The sequence below is a fragment of the Chaetura pelagica genome, unplaced genomic scaffold, assembly GCF_000747805.2.
Source record: "Chaetura pelagica isolate M959 unplaced genomic scaffold, ChaPel_1.0 scaffold21, whole genome shotgun sequence".
Lineage (NCBI taxonomy): Eukaryota > Metazoa > Chordata > Aves > Apodiformes > Apodidae > Chaetura > Chaetura pelagica.
The window spans coordinates 1,082,400-1,100,334 of NW_009952251.1; the positions used below are offsets into that span (position 1 = coordinate 1,082,400).

General features: G+C 37.2%; 1 protein-coding gene across 1 annotated transcript; it reads left to right on the forward strand.

Moving 5' to 3' along the window:
• On the forward strand, positions 1-7,437 carry WDR12 (WD repeat domain 12). The gene is made up of 11 exons (XM_010007329.1): positions 1-90; positions 715-821; positions 1,642-1,757; positions 2,139-2,293; positions 3,034-3,079; positions 3,860-3,945; positions 4,137-4,277; positions 4,386-4,491; positions 5,255-5,387; positions 6,174-6,246; positions 6,972-7,437. The coding sequence occupies exons 1-11, from the start codon at positions 49-51 to the stop codon at positions 7,047-7,049; spliced, it is 1,083 nt and encodes a 360-aa protein (XP_010005631.1). The 5' UTR covers positions 1-48; the 3' UTR covers positions 7,050-7,437.
• The last annotated feature ends 10,498 nt before the right edge of the window (positions 7,438-17,935 follow it).

Genomic DNA, 17,935 nt, shown 5'->3' on the forward strand with positions numbered 1-17,935 from the left:
CACAAATATGTGGAATTTGACTTCCTTATCAATGGCCAGTTCTTGCGTATGCCACTGGTCACACACATGGAAATGGAAAATATCTCCACAGTAAGTCATACTCAGTTTCTCCCCATCTTGGACACTAAAACAGACTTAATGAGTTTACTTCAATCTGATTTCAGTATTACACTGACATCCTGACAAGGTAGTTTTCCTTGCTCAGTTTTCTTTCTTTTCTGACCTTCCCAGAATTCCCTGTATATTTAAATCCATTCTGAGCTGCAGAATGTTTAGAGAGTATGGGAATGAGCAGTGCAAGCAACATCATTATCCAGTCTGTTGTTTGTATACAGTTTAGAGGGGAAATTTTTACTTTGTTCATCATTAGTACATATTTGTCTTCCAACCTATTAGATACATTGGGGGATAATGGGCGAGGTTAGTATTGCCTCTATAAAATGCCGCCAAGTGTTTTAGACATCGGTTTGTATGGGCAAATACAAAAGAAGAGGAACTTGTTAAAAGTGAAATTGCTTTTGCTTCCAGTTTGCTATAAATAGTAATTTGATAAAACTATGGAAAGCAATTTGCCACTAATCTGGTAAAGGACTTGGATACGAAGATCTTTGCCTGACAAACTTGTGTATTTGCACCACACTAGAGTTAAATATTCCTGTTATTCATTTAAAAAACCAAAACCACACTAAATAAGTACTTTGTCTTTGAGCTCAGGAAGAAGTGGTGGAGATAGAGTATGTGGAGAAATACATGGCCCCTCAGCCAGAGGAATGCATCTTCCATGACGACTGGATCAGTTCTGTTCAAGCCACTGAAGAATGGTACTGCGCTAAGCCAATTCTAAATTTTGTCTTGCTTATTCCTGTTGTGTGCAGAGGACTCCATGGTGTCAAGTGAAGTGGTATTCCCTCTCGCTAATGTTCTCTTTTATCCCTCTCTTTGCTCTGTTTTTGTATTATTTTTAACCTGTCAAGTTGCTTGGCTACTTTCATCAGCAGTTTGTTTTAACACCTCTATTCTATGACAGTGACTTTAACAGAAGTAGAAACCAGCTCAAATCACTGAACATGAGATCTCTTAGTAGAAATGGATAATACAAATGCTGTATTTCATAAAAGACACAAGATTTCCTTATCTCTTTTTAGCTTAAACCCTTGATTTCAAATGTCACATTCATTAGTAACAAATACATGAGTTGTGTACCTTCAAGCAGAGCTTTTCTTAAACCAACCAACCATAATTGTCCTACTGTATTTTCACATTCAATTTCCAATCAATTAGGCAATGTTCTTATATTAAGTAATGGTTTGAAAATGCGTTGAGATCCTCTAGTAGCATACCATGAACAACAAATTACATATGTGTTCTTAAATCTCAGCAGAATATGTAGGACTCTCATGGCTTTTCTCTCTGGCCTGTACTCCTTGTAGTTGCAGGTTTTAATGGAGCTTTGCTCTGTAACTAAGATTTTTTTACTTTTTTTCTTTTTTTTAAACACAAAGTACCTGTATTTTGAATTAATTTAAGCTAGCTATTTACTGTGCTAATATTTTTCCAAGTTTCTAATCAAGGCTGGATTTTGATTTTATTAAAAAACATTGGTTTTAAAGATGACAGTGTTTCATATTTTGTACCCTGAAGGATATTAACTGGCTGCTATGATCAGACTGCTCGAATTTGGTCTTTGGAAGGAAAATCCATCATGACAATAGCTGGGCATACAGAAGTAGTGAAGGATGTGGCGTGGGTGAAGCAAGGTCAGTATATTTATTAGGGGAGGAGTAATAGTTCGATTTATTGGGGGAAAAATTCCTCAACCATAAATATTTGATTGTCTAAATACTACAGTTAATTTGATCTCTGTCAGTGGTGTTAGAAATGAAGTAGTGGTATGAGTAAAACAGCCCTTTAACAGTAATTAGTATAGCTAATTTAACATGTACATTTATCTATCCACTTGTAGTCTTCATTAGCAAATACTGCTGTGCATATATTCATTGTGCTTGCAGGGTAACACGGTGTAATCTGAAATACGTACAAGTTCCTATCTGTCTGCTGTTGCTTCTTTGACTAGAATAATTACTACAAAGAGTCTGGAAAGCTGAACTGGGTGTGAGCTTGACTATTTTCTTCCTCAGATAGTTTATCATGCCTGTTACTCACTGCTTCTATGGACCAAACTGTCCTGCTGTGGGAGTGGAATATGGAGAAAAACAAAGTGAAAGCCCTTCACTGCTGCCGGGGACATGCCGGGAGTGTAGACTCTATAGCTGTTGATTGCACAAGAATGAAAGTGAGTGACTCCTGCAGAGAAACCTTTGTCTTTTGTGATGTTAGCAGCTGGTATCTCAAAAATAGTCTTTTTTTGTCCCAGCATAGGTATTAGTCATGTAATGACTGACATGCTTGTAAGTTTCCAGTCTTGTTATAAATGGTGGTTATTGAAGATCAGGAGTGCAGCATCAACACTAGACCAGGTTTTCAAAGTGATACACTTAACCTCCAGTATCACTAAAAGCTGAAGGTGACTTTAGGTAGCAGAGCCATTATACTGCTAGTCTTGACTTCTGTGAGAGAAATTGAATGTTTATTTAACATGTGAATTTTGCATTATAATGAACTATTTTCAAGTTTTCACAGTATTTTTTGGTGAGGGAAAAAATTTCCAGAGTGGTATTTCAGAAAAATCAAGTGATAAAAGAGGCCCTTTCCCTTTATCTAGGAAATCAATAATTAAGAGTACTTACACCAAAGGTGGATTCATTGTTTCCAGCTTGACTCAGTATTGCACAGGTTAAAATAAAACCTTTCAATGCTGAATAAAATAGAGCTTTTGTAGATATTTTTCCTGAAAAGGAAAGAAAAATAATAATTTTATCTTTGCCAAACATTCTTTCTCTTTTTTTGAGCAGCCCAGTGCTGTTTCTTGTGTATCATAATCCATTGGTTAATTTATCAAGCAGGAAGCTAATTTAGTATGGTTTTCAAGGTCACTCTGGATCAACTTTTAACTAAATGTTTCTGTTCATACAGTTCTGCAGTGGATCCTGGGATAAAATGCTAAAGATCTGGTCTTCAGGTAAGATAAGTGTAAGCTGGGATTCTTGGCTCTCAAAAAAACCCAAACCAACAACTGTGTACTTAAAACAGCCTGAAAGATTGGTATCTGAATACTTTTTTCTTTAAGAAAATTTGACTCTGTAATACTAAAAGCAAGTTAGAACTTTTTTTTTTGTTAGGCTTTGTAATGCTGTATACTTCACTGTAAGTTACTCTTTTGGTTGGTAATAAAATTTTAGATATGGTTATCAACTGCATGCTGATAGTTACTTTATTCAGAACACAGTGCTTTGTATCTCTTTTATTTTTAATGTGTTTATATGCCTTTTGAACCAGAAGTTTGTGCTTTGTTTTCCTGTTCTATTACTGACACCATAATATGGCAGTTAGTAAGATGACCGGGTCTTTTCTAGAAATGTAGACTAATCCCTTTTGATCTGAATGCTTTCTTTCACTCTTACAAGTAATATTATTTCAGTTTGGGACTACATATGTAGGTATTGTATTTAGAAGAATGATTATGTTTATCACACACCTCTGTTACTGTTGGGATTTTCTGTAACAATGGTCTTAAAAAATTGAGACTTCATTTTTAAATGGCATGACCTGGAGAAGACTGCTTAGTTTGTATTCATTTTCCTTATGCTCAAAATGGAGGTAACACTGATCTGATTAGATGTGCAAGTTTAAAATATTCACACATCATAGGTTAGGTACCTAATCAGTACAGGGGTTCACTTACTGCTTATATGCAAATGCAATTCAAAAACCTCCAGATTGAATCTGTCTTCTTTCACAGTGCCTACAGATGAGGAGGATGAAATGGAAGAAGCAGCTAACAGACCACGGAAGAAGCAGAAAACTGAACAGTTGGGATTAACCAGGGTAAGATGAGCTCCAGGTTTGTCCAGGACTTTACTTTTTAAAGTGTGGACACAAAATAATTACTCTTTGTTAAAAGTTATATGAAAACTTCTGGTGATATATCTCAGGCTGATCAGACATACTTTGATTTATTGAAAGAATGGATTTGTTGACAATACTCAATGTAATCTCCTCTCACCTTGAAATTCTAGACTCCCCTGGCAACCCTCTCTGGCCACACAGAAGCCATTTCCTCTGTGCTGTGGTCAGATACTGAAGAAATCTGCAGCGCGTCATGGGACCACACCATTAAACTCTGGGATGCTGAGACTGGAGATCTCAAATCAACTTTGGTGAGACCACTGTGCTTTGTCTGTAGGTTCAGCTAAGGTCCACCTCAAATAAAAAAGTTGTGCAAAAATAGTCACTCCTCTCTTAGTTGCTATTTTCTTTTCTGACAGACAGGAAACAAAGTGTTTAACTCTGTCTCCTACTCACCGCTGTGTCGACGCCTCGCATCTGGGAGCACCGACAGACACATTAGACTCTGGGATCCTCGCAGCAAAGGTGAGCTGAAAACACGTGTTCTCAAAGTTGTTTTTCACAATCAGAACTTCTGTCTGTTGGGAGATGTTTAACAAACTGCTTGCTGGTCCCTCTGCTTGAAACAAGCCACGTGGGAGCTTTTATTAAAAACAAATATTACATCTGTTTTCTGTAATCTGGTGCAAGACTTTGATTTCTCATCTAATAATTTAGAAAACTAACTCAGCTTTTACTTTTTTATTTTCTTTAAACCTACTATTCAATGTTCCACTCAAATCTGCAGTTTCAGGCCTCAACATTGTTTTTTTATGCTAAGGTTCACGCCTAAAGTTCGTTGGACCGTAGTGAAAGTCAAACAGTTGTGCCATGTGTGACAGGATTTGTGGAGAATTTATTAGTGAGCCTGCCAGATTTATTTCATAGGCTTGTTTACTTGTTTAGTTTCTCTAAGTCTCATCTACAGTTTTCTGTCTCCTATTTTCTGTGTTGATCATTAAAGCATTTATTTGATTGCTTTTTCAAGAATATTTGAAAGGAGAGTTTAATGACAAAATACATGTTGATAATTTTTATTATTTTTTTCTTACCAGAACTTGAGTAGCTTATATTTTTATTTGCTTTCTTTAAAGTTCATTTTGATTTTTGAATTAGAATTACTGGTGGGAGACTTATCTTGAACACAAATATGTTGCTGACTGCTTTTCTCACTGGATTTTGTATGCATATTAGAAGTGCCCATTTTAGTTGACATCTGCTGATGCCTTTTTTGTCTTTTTCTGTTCAGATGGCTCCTTGGTTCTCCTGTCTCTGACATCTCACACTGGCTGGGTCACATCTGTGAAGTGGTCACCTACCCATGAGCATCAGCTGATCTCTGGTTCTCTGGACAACATTGTGAAGCTGTGGGACACAAGAAGGTAGTAAAATAAACATACATTCTTCACTGTTGCAACAGCATGTAAGATTACAGGGTCAGTTAACCTAATGTCTCAGACTGCTTTTGGTATTTCATTGATTGGAACTCATCTGGTGTTTCTGAAAATCCTCTAGGACTTAAGAGTCAAGCATATATAATGAAAGGGAGGAAAATACATGCAGTCTATCACAGGATCCATGACTTAACATCTGTGGGGGGTGTATGGCATTTCAATATGGGACATACCTGGCATTAATAGCAAGGACTGAAATGCAGAAGGCAGCACCTACAACATGGCTACTGGGATTAGGAACAGCAGGTCTGCTAACTTTTCCTTGAAGGAACAAAATACCTTCTCTTTTTAAGGAATGAGCTGAATAATGTGAAGTGTCACTTGATAAGCTTTTCAGACTTTTAATTCCAAATTTCCAAGCAGGAAAATGGTTTTCATTCAGAAGACAAGTTTTTTTCTGAAACACACACAATTGAGCAGCATCCACACTTGTAAGAAGCAAACTATGAAATAAACTGTTCTTAAAAAGCAGATTAGTCTGAAAAACATTGCTGCTTTTCTCTTTGGGGACATAGGAGAGGTTAAAACTGATGTGATCAGCTCTGGACAAAGCAGAGAAAACATCACAGATGGTAGATAATTGTATACTCCAAAAGTGTTTAGCACATCTGTTTGATAATATCAGGATAGTATTTCTTCCAGGGACCAGTTTTGTTTTTTGTGATTGCTCATGTAACTTCAAACATATGACTTTAAATACCTGTGCTTTACCAGTTGCAAGGCTCCTCTCTATGACTTGGCTGCTCATGAGGACAAGGTTTTGTGTGTGGACTGGACAGAAGCTGGGGTAAGAATCTGAAAAGCAAGTTACTCAGTTTATATGCATCGTGGCTAGGAAGAGGGCTAAAAGCAGTCATGGACTTGTTTTTTCCTTTATGCTTAAAGACAAAATATACAAGGAAGTTTTAGTTGTGCTGTGGTTGATACTGGGTTAAGAGGTCACATGCACTGCAGCACTTACCTATGCTACTGTGCAAAGGAGTAGGATGGGACCATAAGCTCTGTAGCGTTAAGTGGGTGTTACACTGTTATTACAAACAAGGATAGTCAGGAGAACAGCACCACACCTTGCTGAGAAAATACATGTTGAAAGGTACTGCTGCCATGCAGACTAAAGCAGCAGCATGAACTTGACAGCTGGGCATGACTGGACATGTATACACAGGAAACTATATAATCTTCTGTAGCAGGCTGTTCTGCTACTGTAGTGGTACCTGTATAAAATGGGAAAAAACACTTTGTTAATGTTCAAGGTTCTCAGTGTGGCTCCTGTTCTGCACAAAAGGCAAGAAAAGCTTTAGAAATTTTCCCACAGCAACTTTGCTTCTGATTTTAGAAGGGTAAGAGATGAGGCTGCTTGTGCATTTTGATTCTGGGTTTTAGTCATGCATTAACAGTTCATTATTCGTTACTTCTGTTAATGTCTTCAGACAAAAAAAAACCCAGAGTCCTCAACTTTTTTGTAGGTATTTTGCTGAGCTCTACTAATCAGTTTTCTCTTCCTCTTGTCAGTTGCTGTTGAGTGGAGGTGCAGACAACAAACTCTATTGCTACAGATACTCAGCTGCTGCCTCTGACGTAGGAGCATGAGTGTCAACAGCCAGAAGACTATTTTAATAAAAAGATTTTTCACCAGTTGCTCTCTGTTAGCATCCTTACACAACCAACATCTGAAAAAAAGCTTTCTGTTGCTCAGAGAACTGTTGTTCTGGGTTTTGTGTTGGTAACCTATCTCCATATTTGTCACAGAAAACCAGCAACAAGCAGTTACAAATGTGATTAGTGTGAAATGAAGCAAAGGGCATTTCCTCCCTTTTTTATGGCTTTGAATTAACATCTTTTAAATGGCTATTTGTATAGCCCTTTTCATAAGGGGCAATCTGTTCCTGATACTTAAGAGAAAAATTATTCACTGGACTAAACTATTTTTTGAGTTCACCTGCTTTCCCCTGAAAAAAAATTAAAGCTTTTATCTACAGTGCATTGGTTTAGTGACTCACTTCAGATAGAAATCAGACTTCAACTCTCCTTTCAGTATGGCTGTTTGCAGTTAAGATTAGGTCCTTAACTGATGAATCCAGTCTTCTTTCTAGGATGAAGATTTACACCATTTGCACTGCTAACATATTGACAGAGGAACTTGACAAATTTACTGGCAGACTAAGTATTTTTTTGTTGCTTATAAGCTAGGGCTGAAAGTTACTTTACAAGAATATGCCTGCCTTGTGCCACAGTATAACTTGTGTAGTATTTTACTCCTAAAAAGCAGCAGCTGTATAGAAACAAGTGGGGGATAACACAGAAGGCATAAAAAAAATAATTTGTTCCTAGAAGGAAATTTGCAGTTGTTTTTAGGTTAGTAGAGGATAAGTACTGTCCACACATGCACATTTTTTCTGCTGGTGGTTTTTTAGTTCAGCATTTAAGGAAAACTAGTACTTCAGTTTGTTAAATGCTATGTAAGTGATGTTAAATCAGCACAGAGTTTACCAACATGGAAACCAAACCTGAATATCCTCCCTAATGTCTTAGCTTACAATAAATTTAAGACCTGTATAACAGTCAAGCCAAATGCTTAAAGTGCAAGGTTTGTGTGGGGTTTTTTTTAATTCTTTGAAGAGTGAAAACTGTAACCTCCAGGTTTATAGTAGGGACAGGTTCTGAGGAAGCAGTTTAGGAAATATCAGAACACCAAAACTATGGAGAAAAAGGCAGGGATACAGGGGAGGGGTCTCTCATCCTTTAGTTCTGCATGTAATGTACTGCAACTAACAGATTAATAACCTTTATTTGCAAATGCTGCTGGCAAGGGATCAGATGTCTTGCCATCACCTGACAAAGAACATGTACATGGATAGCAGGTACTTCATCCTTTCTAAAGCAATATACACTATTCATACCTTAATATGGCAACTAATTTTTTTTTTTCTTATTAAACTTTATTCTTTTAGAACATTGCCTTCTACCTGCTCCACACAACTGGAACTTGCAAATATAGGGTGTGTTCAGGACCTGCTGAATATTTTGTTTTGTAAGCCTACTAAAACTACAAAGCATTTTTCAGCTGGAATTTATTATGTGCTGGAACATGCAGAATTCTTTCCTCCCCACTATTACAGGTGTGTACAATGTCACTTGCACATTTTTAGGTATGCCAGTCTCTTCTAGCAATTGTTTGCCTAATATTCATAAAAGTTCTTTTTAAAATATCAAATAATTTTTTAGTATGAAAAAGGAAGAGAGTAATATGCTCTTTAGGCAATTTTTAATCCAGTATACCTGGCTTTTGGAGGCCTTAGCCAAATAAAGTTTGGAGATATTTTTAGTGGAAAGCAAGACAGTGGAGGAAGAAATTTGGAAACTACTTTCCTTCATTTCCTTTCAAGACTAGCAGTGACCATTTAATCTAAAGTCTTCAGATATTTTGTATATTTTAAGAAACATCCATTTTATTACTTTATTTTCAGTTCTGTCATATTAGTTATGCATGAGTCTAACTTTTAGAATTACTATGGTATTTTAGTCAGATAGCTATTGAACACCTTGAGCCAATTAGGGAGTTGATAAAAATGTGGGTTCTCTTATATGCCTATGTCTAAAGAGTCATGAATGCAAGATAGTTAACCATAATACAGTTCTTGTCTCCCAGAAGGAGTTAAAAAAATAGTTTTTTAAAAGGGCATGTAATTCAGACTGGCAGCTTACCTTAAAAACTTTAATACTATAAAAAATCCCAGCTGGCATTAACTGTTTCCATTTTGAACACTGAATCTATTAGACCTACTGCATTCGTCACTGATAGTAAATACAGGGTGTAACTAGAAAGGTAGGTTTTGGTAGAGCAGATTCCAGGAGCAAGATAATTTTTACACCCTCCTCTCACCTTGGGTTCTCTTATTAGGAAAAGTACTATCAGACACAGAAACAAGTAAACCATATAACACTATGAAGTGATAAAAGCCTAAGTGCCATGTATTTTTGGAATGCACCTGTTTTACCATGGATGTAAAGTATTGCAGAACATACAGAAATACATTTTATATTTGGCTGAGAGTTCTTTGGATAACCTGTAATCTTAATAAAAATCTTTTTAATACAAGTATTTGTTTTGCTCCAAATGTGCAGTTCTTTCATTTGGAATAATTAAATGAAATTAAAATAGCCACTATGAAATGTTTTGTAAATTGTGGAAGAACTGAACTAGAAGTTAAATTATTTTTCAGAACCAAAGTGCTGACAGTGATTCTACTCACAAAAATACTGTATTTTTCTTTAAAAGAACAAAAATATTTCTGCATAATTGTAGTGCCCTGGTAACATATTGAACAGCAAAAAACTGTTCTATAGAACTGATCTACTAACTGCTAGTTTAACATCAAAGTGATATTCTAAGTCAGGAGAATAAAGATAACAGTCCACTGCAGCAGGTTTTACTCATTTTTTGTATCAATAGGGATGGAAGTGGGTCAGTTTGCTTTTTGAGAGGTTGTGCTATTGTTCTGTTTCTTTTGTTGTTCTGCACTGACACTGACACCTGGCATAAACTGTTCAATTCATCTAGCATATGTATGCTGCCTAAAAATGCAGTTCAAACAACATCACGTATGAAGACACATTAAAAGTGTTAAAGACAAGGTTTCACCTCCTTGTTCAGTGTCACACTTGGATTTTGTGTGGCTGCTTTTACTCAGCTTTCTTTGTGCTTTGATACTTCCATCTTTGCTTCTGGGTAATTGCCATCATGTTCCTACAGTCAGCCCTGGCACAGGACTGTTTTGTATCTCTTGCTGGCATCTTATTTTTTTAATCTTTAATTTCTCAAGCTTCTCTCAATTAGGAGATTGAATTAAAAACATGAGGAGAGGGAAGCATACATGTTTCAGTGAAAGTGACACATGGCCTAAATCAGCTTGTGTAGATAATGCCATTCACCATGGTACGCCCAACAAACTCTTCCATGAACCATGCAGACCCTCCAGGGAAGGCACATCAGCTCACCCACAGTGCTGGATGGCAGCCTCACCCCACATGTCAGACATAGTTGGGAGACCCCCAAACTTGCCTCAGATACCAGCTGCCCAGCCAAGCACTTTTCTTAGGCTACATTTTTTATGAGTTTGGGGCAAGGATGCAGATTTCCAGCTGGAACTGCTGTGCTACTCTCTTAGATAACAAGTTAGAGTAGCTCATGTTCAAATTTATATGCCAAAAAAGCCCTATCGAGTTAGAATCAACAATTTGATGTAAGCAGGTTGGCACAGATCTCAAATTTGAATACATGAAAACAAATTTAAATTGTCCTGTAAACTGCCAGTGATAAGCTGCCTCAGTCTGGTCTAGGAAAGATAGCTGCTCAGCCTTGATGAGTCTACAAAGCCATCCAAATCAAGGCATTTACTGTAAGGAATGCTGAAAATGTAAGAAAAAACACAAAAAATGTTTCTGTATCAGTTACAATATTAATATTAAAAATTATTTTCCTTCAACTTGCAGTCTTCTGTTTTCATTCCTTTTTAATTCAGTTATAATAGTGTAAATGTCTTCTTTCACATTACAGCAGTTTTAAATTTCAATATTCCTGGTAGTATTAAGTCACATGTGTAAATGATGACAGCTGAATTAATTTATAACTCCCAAATTAAAAAGAAAAAAGTAGGCTCTCTTTGTCTGTACGGCAGATGGATCACAAAGATTTCAACACAACCTGCATCATGAGCAGATAACTCCTCCGCAGAGCAAGCTGTTTTCAACACTAGTGCAGCAGAGAGGAGAGAGCAGCATGGGACCTTCTATGCTACTTCAGTCCTTCAGGATTCTGTGGACCAAGCTGCCTAAGCAAAGAGAGGAGCTATAGTCAAATGAGGTTTTTGCAGAAGGGGGGCCCAGACTGTTGTATCTACTATAACACAGCCCAAATAGATGGAAATACCTATAAAGGTAAAGGAGCAGCAGCTTTATTACCATATATTTTCTTTAATGATTAAAAAATAAACAAACAACCCAACCATGAATTTTATAGCATGCTTAATCTTTTTACCTGATTAACTTAATTACCAGGAACAGCAAAGTTAAAACTTAAGTTATTAAATGCTTGAAAGGTACCTAAGATAGTTCTTCCATAGGCTTAAGCACTACAGGATAAGGTCCAGCACTATGGTCATGTGGTAAAGGATCACTGCTGTGTATCTTGGTCCACCTCACCAGAAATGCCAAGCAGTTTCCTCTGTATACAGAGGCTCACATTTCCAGGCCTTGGAACAGCAACATTCACATTCATCCTCTCTCAACATGCAACTCCAACTCCGAGTCTTTGGTTTCCTTTTTAAGGGGACAGCTGAACATCACAGCAACATACACAACACCAGTGATGAAGCAAGAGGGTAGAGTTGGCACACACAATAAATTGGCTATTTTCACCTGATCCACACTTGGGACGAAGGCAAAGAAAATAGTTTTTGTTTTTATTCAGTTTTCAATGGCAGCTGTTGGAAAGCTGCTCAGCAGTTTGGAATGTCAGAAGCAGTCAGTCCCTTTGGAGCTCAAATAGCAGGAGATAGAGACAGCCAAGACCATAAAGCCGATAGCTGTGTACCCATGGAGTAAAACTTACTGCTTATTCACAGACACAAAGACCTATATTCTTTGTCACCAATAGCTCACTCAAATCTTGCAAGCAAGCCCTAAACTAAGTCTTTTCATCTAATCTGCTTCCTCTAAATAACTGTGTAGGATACATATCAGTACAGCATGTCTAAAAATAAATCTGCCAGTCTTACTGGAGGGGAAGCTGCAATGTCTGCAAGCCAACAAAAATAATTAATTTTTATTCTACTTAAAGTTCAGGAAAAATATTCATGTTTGCCAAATTAAAAAAACATTAAAAACAAAACTGATGGGAACAGAAAGTATTTTCGTGCCAGAAGAGGATATTAAAAACAATGAGGACTCAAAGTCAAATCTCTCATTATCCTTTTTAAAGGAACCTTCCAAAATACAATGTTCAGTTTTTGCAAGAATGATGTTACCTTTAAATAATGCTAATGTAAAAAGTTAATCATCTAACTTTTATATAATTATTTCTTTAACAAATAATGATGGGGCTAACCCACCCCAAGCACACACATTTGCTTGGGAATTTCTTCTGGCCTGCTGGCTTTAATTTTCAGCTCTTCTGACAGTGATTTATCAGCTCAGGCCTATTTTTATCTCTGGAGTTATTCCTGAAGTTCAGGAGACAGACATTCAATGAAGAAACAACATGCAGATAGGCAAGCCTGATGGCTCTCAGCTTTAGAGCCCATGAAAAGGTAAGAAAATCCAATAAAACAAAAAATGCCCTTAACACCTCTACTCAAAATGACTTTTTAACATTTCTTATAACTATTCTTCAGAAGAAAAGGTAGATGAAGCAGCTTTTCCGTGAGATCTGCCTTAATGCCCTTAATAAATAATTGTAGACAGCAACAAGAAGTATCATATAAATCATTAACCCTCATCTGTAGCCCAGACGGTTTGAAAACCCCAGCTGTTGTGTACTGAAACAAGTTAACGCCATTAACATCTTCCACATAATGCACCTCAAGAGGAGGAGGAGGGAGTGCTTCAACCTGCCAGACCATGAGTTGTACAACCCAAGATGCTAGCACATGTTTTCAAATGCTTCTCAGTCAGAGGCACACGTGTGATCATTTGCAAAAGAGGAACAGCTGGTTAATGCCTTACAGCCACACCCAATGCTAGGATGAATCAAACCAACTGTGGCTTAAAATGTCCCAATAGAGCAAAAGAGAGCAAAAACCTTTGCTCTGTCCTCTCTACAGTGGCCAACTAGCTATTTCTATGCCACTTGCAGAATTAGCTACTCTGAAGAATGAAAAAAATTATAAGGACTTTCAAAAGAGAACACATACTCATTTAAGAAATGCAGTCTGAAATCCAGTAACAACCAAATGAAAACTTCACTGTGTATATAAAATAATTTTTCTTCCTGAAAGTAGGTTATACTAGTTATCTGGATAATTTTACACATAGACATTACATTTGACTGTCCTACTTTCACATAGTTAAGTTTTACAAAATAAAGGACAACTAGGGAACTAATGGGAGAGAAGTAAAATCCTGTTACCTATTAGCAAATAGATAATTGAAAGAATAGGACAAGTAGCGCATTCTCAACATATCCAAGTAATACTCCATGAATCTGGTTATCTTACTTAGTCCTGATTCCTTCACTATATGTAAGATCATTTAGCATAGTGAAAATACATTAAACCTTCAAGGTAGGCAGCCATTTCCAGACTCAGTTATGCAATGAGAAAGCATAGCCAGTTCCTCTGCCTTCCTATCTCCACAGTGCTGACAACATCAGCATTAAGTACCTGCAAAATATCAGAGGTCCACAGCTATTTTTTGCAGGAAAGACTAAGTCTTACTTCCACTCAAAACAACGGCAAGACTCTCAAGGCAAAATTATTTGGTCTAAAATTAGTATAGTGTTATCAGGGACAAATCTGCATTACTAAACAATCCTGACACAGCAGAGTGATACTTGCACCATTCAGACCACAGTGCATGCTGGAGAAAGGCTGGAATATTTAGAGGTCAATTCAGTTGCTGCAGATGGGGAACCTACTTAGTCATCATATAACCTTCATCTTTTCAAACATGAAGAAAGTGTTGAGTTCAGAATTTTGTAATGTGGATACACACTCTTCAAACATACACTTTAAAACACTCATCCAGGTCAATTTTTCTAGAATGTTATTATAAAAAAGGTCAGAAATAGGCTTGGACTGAATAGATTAAGCTGAATTCTTATAGACTTGCCAGTATATCCCCTAAAAATTAGTTTTAAAATGTAGGTGAAATTGTCTCACAAGCAACAAATACAGATTTAGTGGTCCTTAAATCTTTATCAGTACTTCAGACAAAGGCAAAAATAGAAAGAAACATATCTAATTCTTATAATAATTGTAGGTCTTATAGAGCATGCTTTTAAATAGGAAATATGTAGTGCCCAGCACTACACAAAAAATCAGAAATGGGTAATACCCGGTATAGTTAACACTATCTGCTAGGATAGTATTTCTTTAAGGTGCACAAAGGAAGACAAAATCCAAACAACTGGAATAAATGCTAATGTATAACAACTGAGTCACCCCAACATAGTCCGTGTTTTGTACTGGATCTAGTAGCTCGTATTTCACAGCACCTTAACCTTGTAGTTGATCTCCAATTCAGACCTTTTAAAAAGCTCATTGCTTCTCAAAAGTTACCAGTAGAAGCGATAAAAACACCTGAATTTCCAGTGGAAAAATAAAGCAACACGTGACCTCTAGTTCTACTGTCCTTTTAGGCTCCCACTGTATTTGAGAAGTTACCACAAATCTATTTTTCTCTCAGAGATCAACCTAATTTTGCACTTCCAAGTGAAAGCACTAGACACTACAATATTAGACAACGGCACTACACTCCTGGCACAGGGAGAAAATTTGTGCTATACTTTGCATACTCCAAGTTCCACTAGTGCCATAAAAACGTGCCAATAAGAGAAGAGAAAAAATGTAACAAGCACTTACCACACAGTATTTCCCACTGGCTGTACTGTCTGATGTTACAGAACTCATGATGAGGGAGAGAGAAAAGGCTTAAGAAGATTGAGCTCTTTGTTGGATTATGAAATATTTTTTTGTAAGAAACATCAACAGTTGCTACTTCCATAAGTCTTTAATTCTAGATTATCTGTAACATACTTCAAGAGGTACTCAACTTGTGAAGGAATTCAGTCTCCCACTTTATTGTGCGTACTGATCAATTCAAGTTAGGCCAATATTTCTGTTTTGTTGAAGGACAAGAAAATACTTAAGTTATTTGCTTGCCTACAAAAATATCCTCAGGTCAATTTAAATATTATTTTAACAAGTCTTATTAGATGTAACAAAATCATGACTTAATTTTCTAGCTGTTCAGAATGTGACTGAAGCTGTATTAACATTGTTCAGTCTTTTTGCAGATCTCCATCTCCTTTAGAAACCATGTGTCACTGAATATTCAGCAGATCAACTGCCTAATGTTTATAGAGTTATCCAACGGGCAACTAATTACGGTATTTTGGTACAATGGTTTTCAAAACAGACTAATTTCATTTTAACATTATAATCAATGCTTAAAATCCTGCTCCAAACATACATTATCAGCTGGCCTGATGACGGACATCTAAGTTCCAAGAACAGAATTAAAGGATGAGCTTTAAGAGAAAATCAGCCTCTAACACATTGGGTTTGGGACATTTTGGAACAGCCTGAAAGCCTATTAAGATGGTAAGGTTCAATGCAGAAAAGTTCTGGTTTGTGATGTACCACAGAAGAAGAGGAAAAAAAAAAAAAAAAGAGGCAGAGGGGAGAAACTAGATCTAGCTAATTACTTTTTATCCTGTGGTCTTCTAAAAATAAAACCCCTGGGGATACCAGGCAAATTTAGTTCCAAGAAAATACTCCTGGGTATATAATGGACTCTTTTTGAATTATTTCATCTTCAAGGAAATCACATACTCAGAACTCACACCTCTGAGACAGCAAAACTGTATTTGGGACATAAAAGTGGACAGGATGACAGTATTAACTTCCCAACACTGAGGAAGCCATGACTTGACTGCTCAGGCTAGTTTGTAGTTTCCCAGCTGATGGTGACTGTATTCACTGCAGCAATTACAATGCAGCAGGTAATTTTACCTGCAAATTGTAAACAAAAGTCTGCTGTAGTGCTTCATCTACCCTGCACAGCACTTGAATATGCCTTGCAGCTGAGCACTGCTTCTATGAATTCTGTATACAGAAGAGTATTTTTAAGACACAATTTAAATACTTCATTTGCAAAAGCTATGTAAAAAAATCTGGGCTAGGTCAGGATGTTAATTTGTTTTACCTCCTGGATTACCTCCAGTGGACCCCTCATACATGTCATCCCCATGCACATCCTCCCATGCATGTTTCCACATACCTACCTCTCCCCCTCACCACTTGAGTCCATCTGCATAATTTACCCACAGTCCATGTCTCTCTACCCCCACATCTCCCTACCTCCCACCCTCTCAATGTTTCCCACTAAAACAGTATCCATGCATGATTTTTCCCACCTATATCTCCTGCCCTCCAACCTTATGCCCCCCTCCCCACCATTGCACCACAAGGTGAAAGGCTCACTCATTACAGACGTGTTCCTACATCAATACAAGCACCAGTTATAGGGCTGTGGCTTCAGGTATGCAAAGCAGGTTCTGTAAACAGTGGAGGAGACAAATAAGGTGTGTTTGACAGGAGTAAGACTTTAAAAAACAATACATGCAGTGGTGATGAATCCAGCCTATTTCAAATGTGGGAGAACTTTACCAGAATTATTTCCTCCACCTTATTTCTAACTTAAGTCTGTTCTACACAGCACAGCTCAGCAGTGCTTCTATAAATGCTGCATACAAGTATTTTAAGACAGTTATATTTGAAAAGGTTGAAAGTCTGGGTGGGATGATCCTCTTATACCACTTCCAAATGCCAAGAAAAAAGCCAAGAGGAAGCAAGAGGAAATCAAGGGGATAGGATAAAATACATGGAGTCTTGGTTTACAACTTCTATACAAATTTGCTATGTAGTCAGACCTAACTCTGTGAAAAAAATCAAGATACCTGGTAAACTCTCCTAGCTGGTCTCCTGTATGGCTCTCTCTCTCCATCTGAAGAAACAAAATAAGCAGTTATTTAACTGAGGAACATAACTGCTCACAATGAAACAGTGAACCAAGAATTAGAAGACTGTCATTGCTCACCACACAGAGTTAATCTATGAAGACAGAACTGAAAGTGTCTTCACCAGCTTAACATGTCTTGCAGTTTATCTCTATGTTATACAAGGTATGAAAGGAATTTAAACACCAGAAGTATTTCCAAGTGAAATAATCTTTACATGCATTTAACCATAAATACTAGATTTGTAATTAGTTGTGAAGAAATAGTTTCTGAGTTAGGTGCAAGAGCCTGCTGTGAAACACACACTCTTGGGAACTTGATGCTGCTGTCATGTGTATTGGCCCAACCCTTTTCACTGAAGGGAAAGCACAGGCCAGCTCTGCTTTGAGGGGTACACACTGGAAATCCTTCAATTCCTCAAGATTGATGGAAATTTTCTACCTTTCTCTTAATTCTGAATTGAAAGATAGCTGACAATGACTTCGCAGAAGGGGAATTGCTCCAAGCCTCACAGACAAATTAAGACTTCAGTCTAACACAAGAGCTAGCAAGAAGCCCCAAAATACATAATTTAACTAGTTCACTATTTCTAGTATAAAGGAGCCCTGGATCCAAATTCTGCTCATGAAGAGAGAAGCTTGCTTTGAGTGAATAGAAACATATTGAGTATGAGACCATCCCCAAAAATGGCATAAGTACCTTCCCAGGTAGGCTTCAGGAGTTGCAGTTTACTGAATAA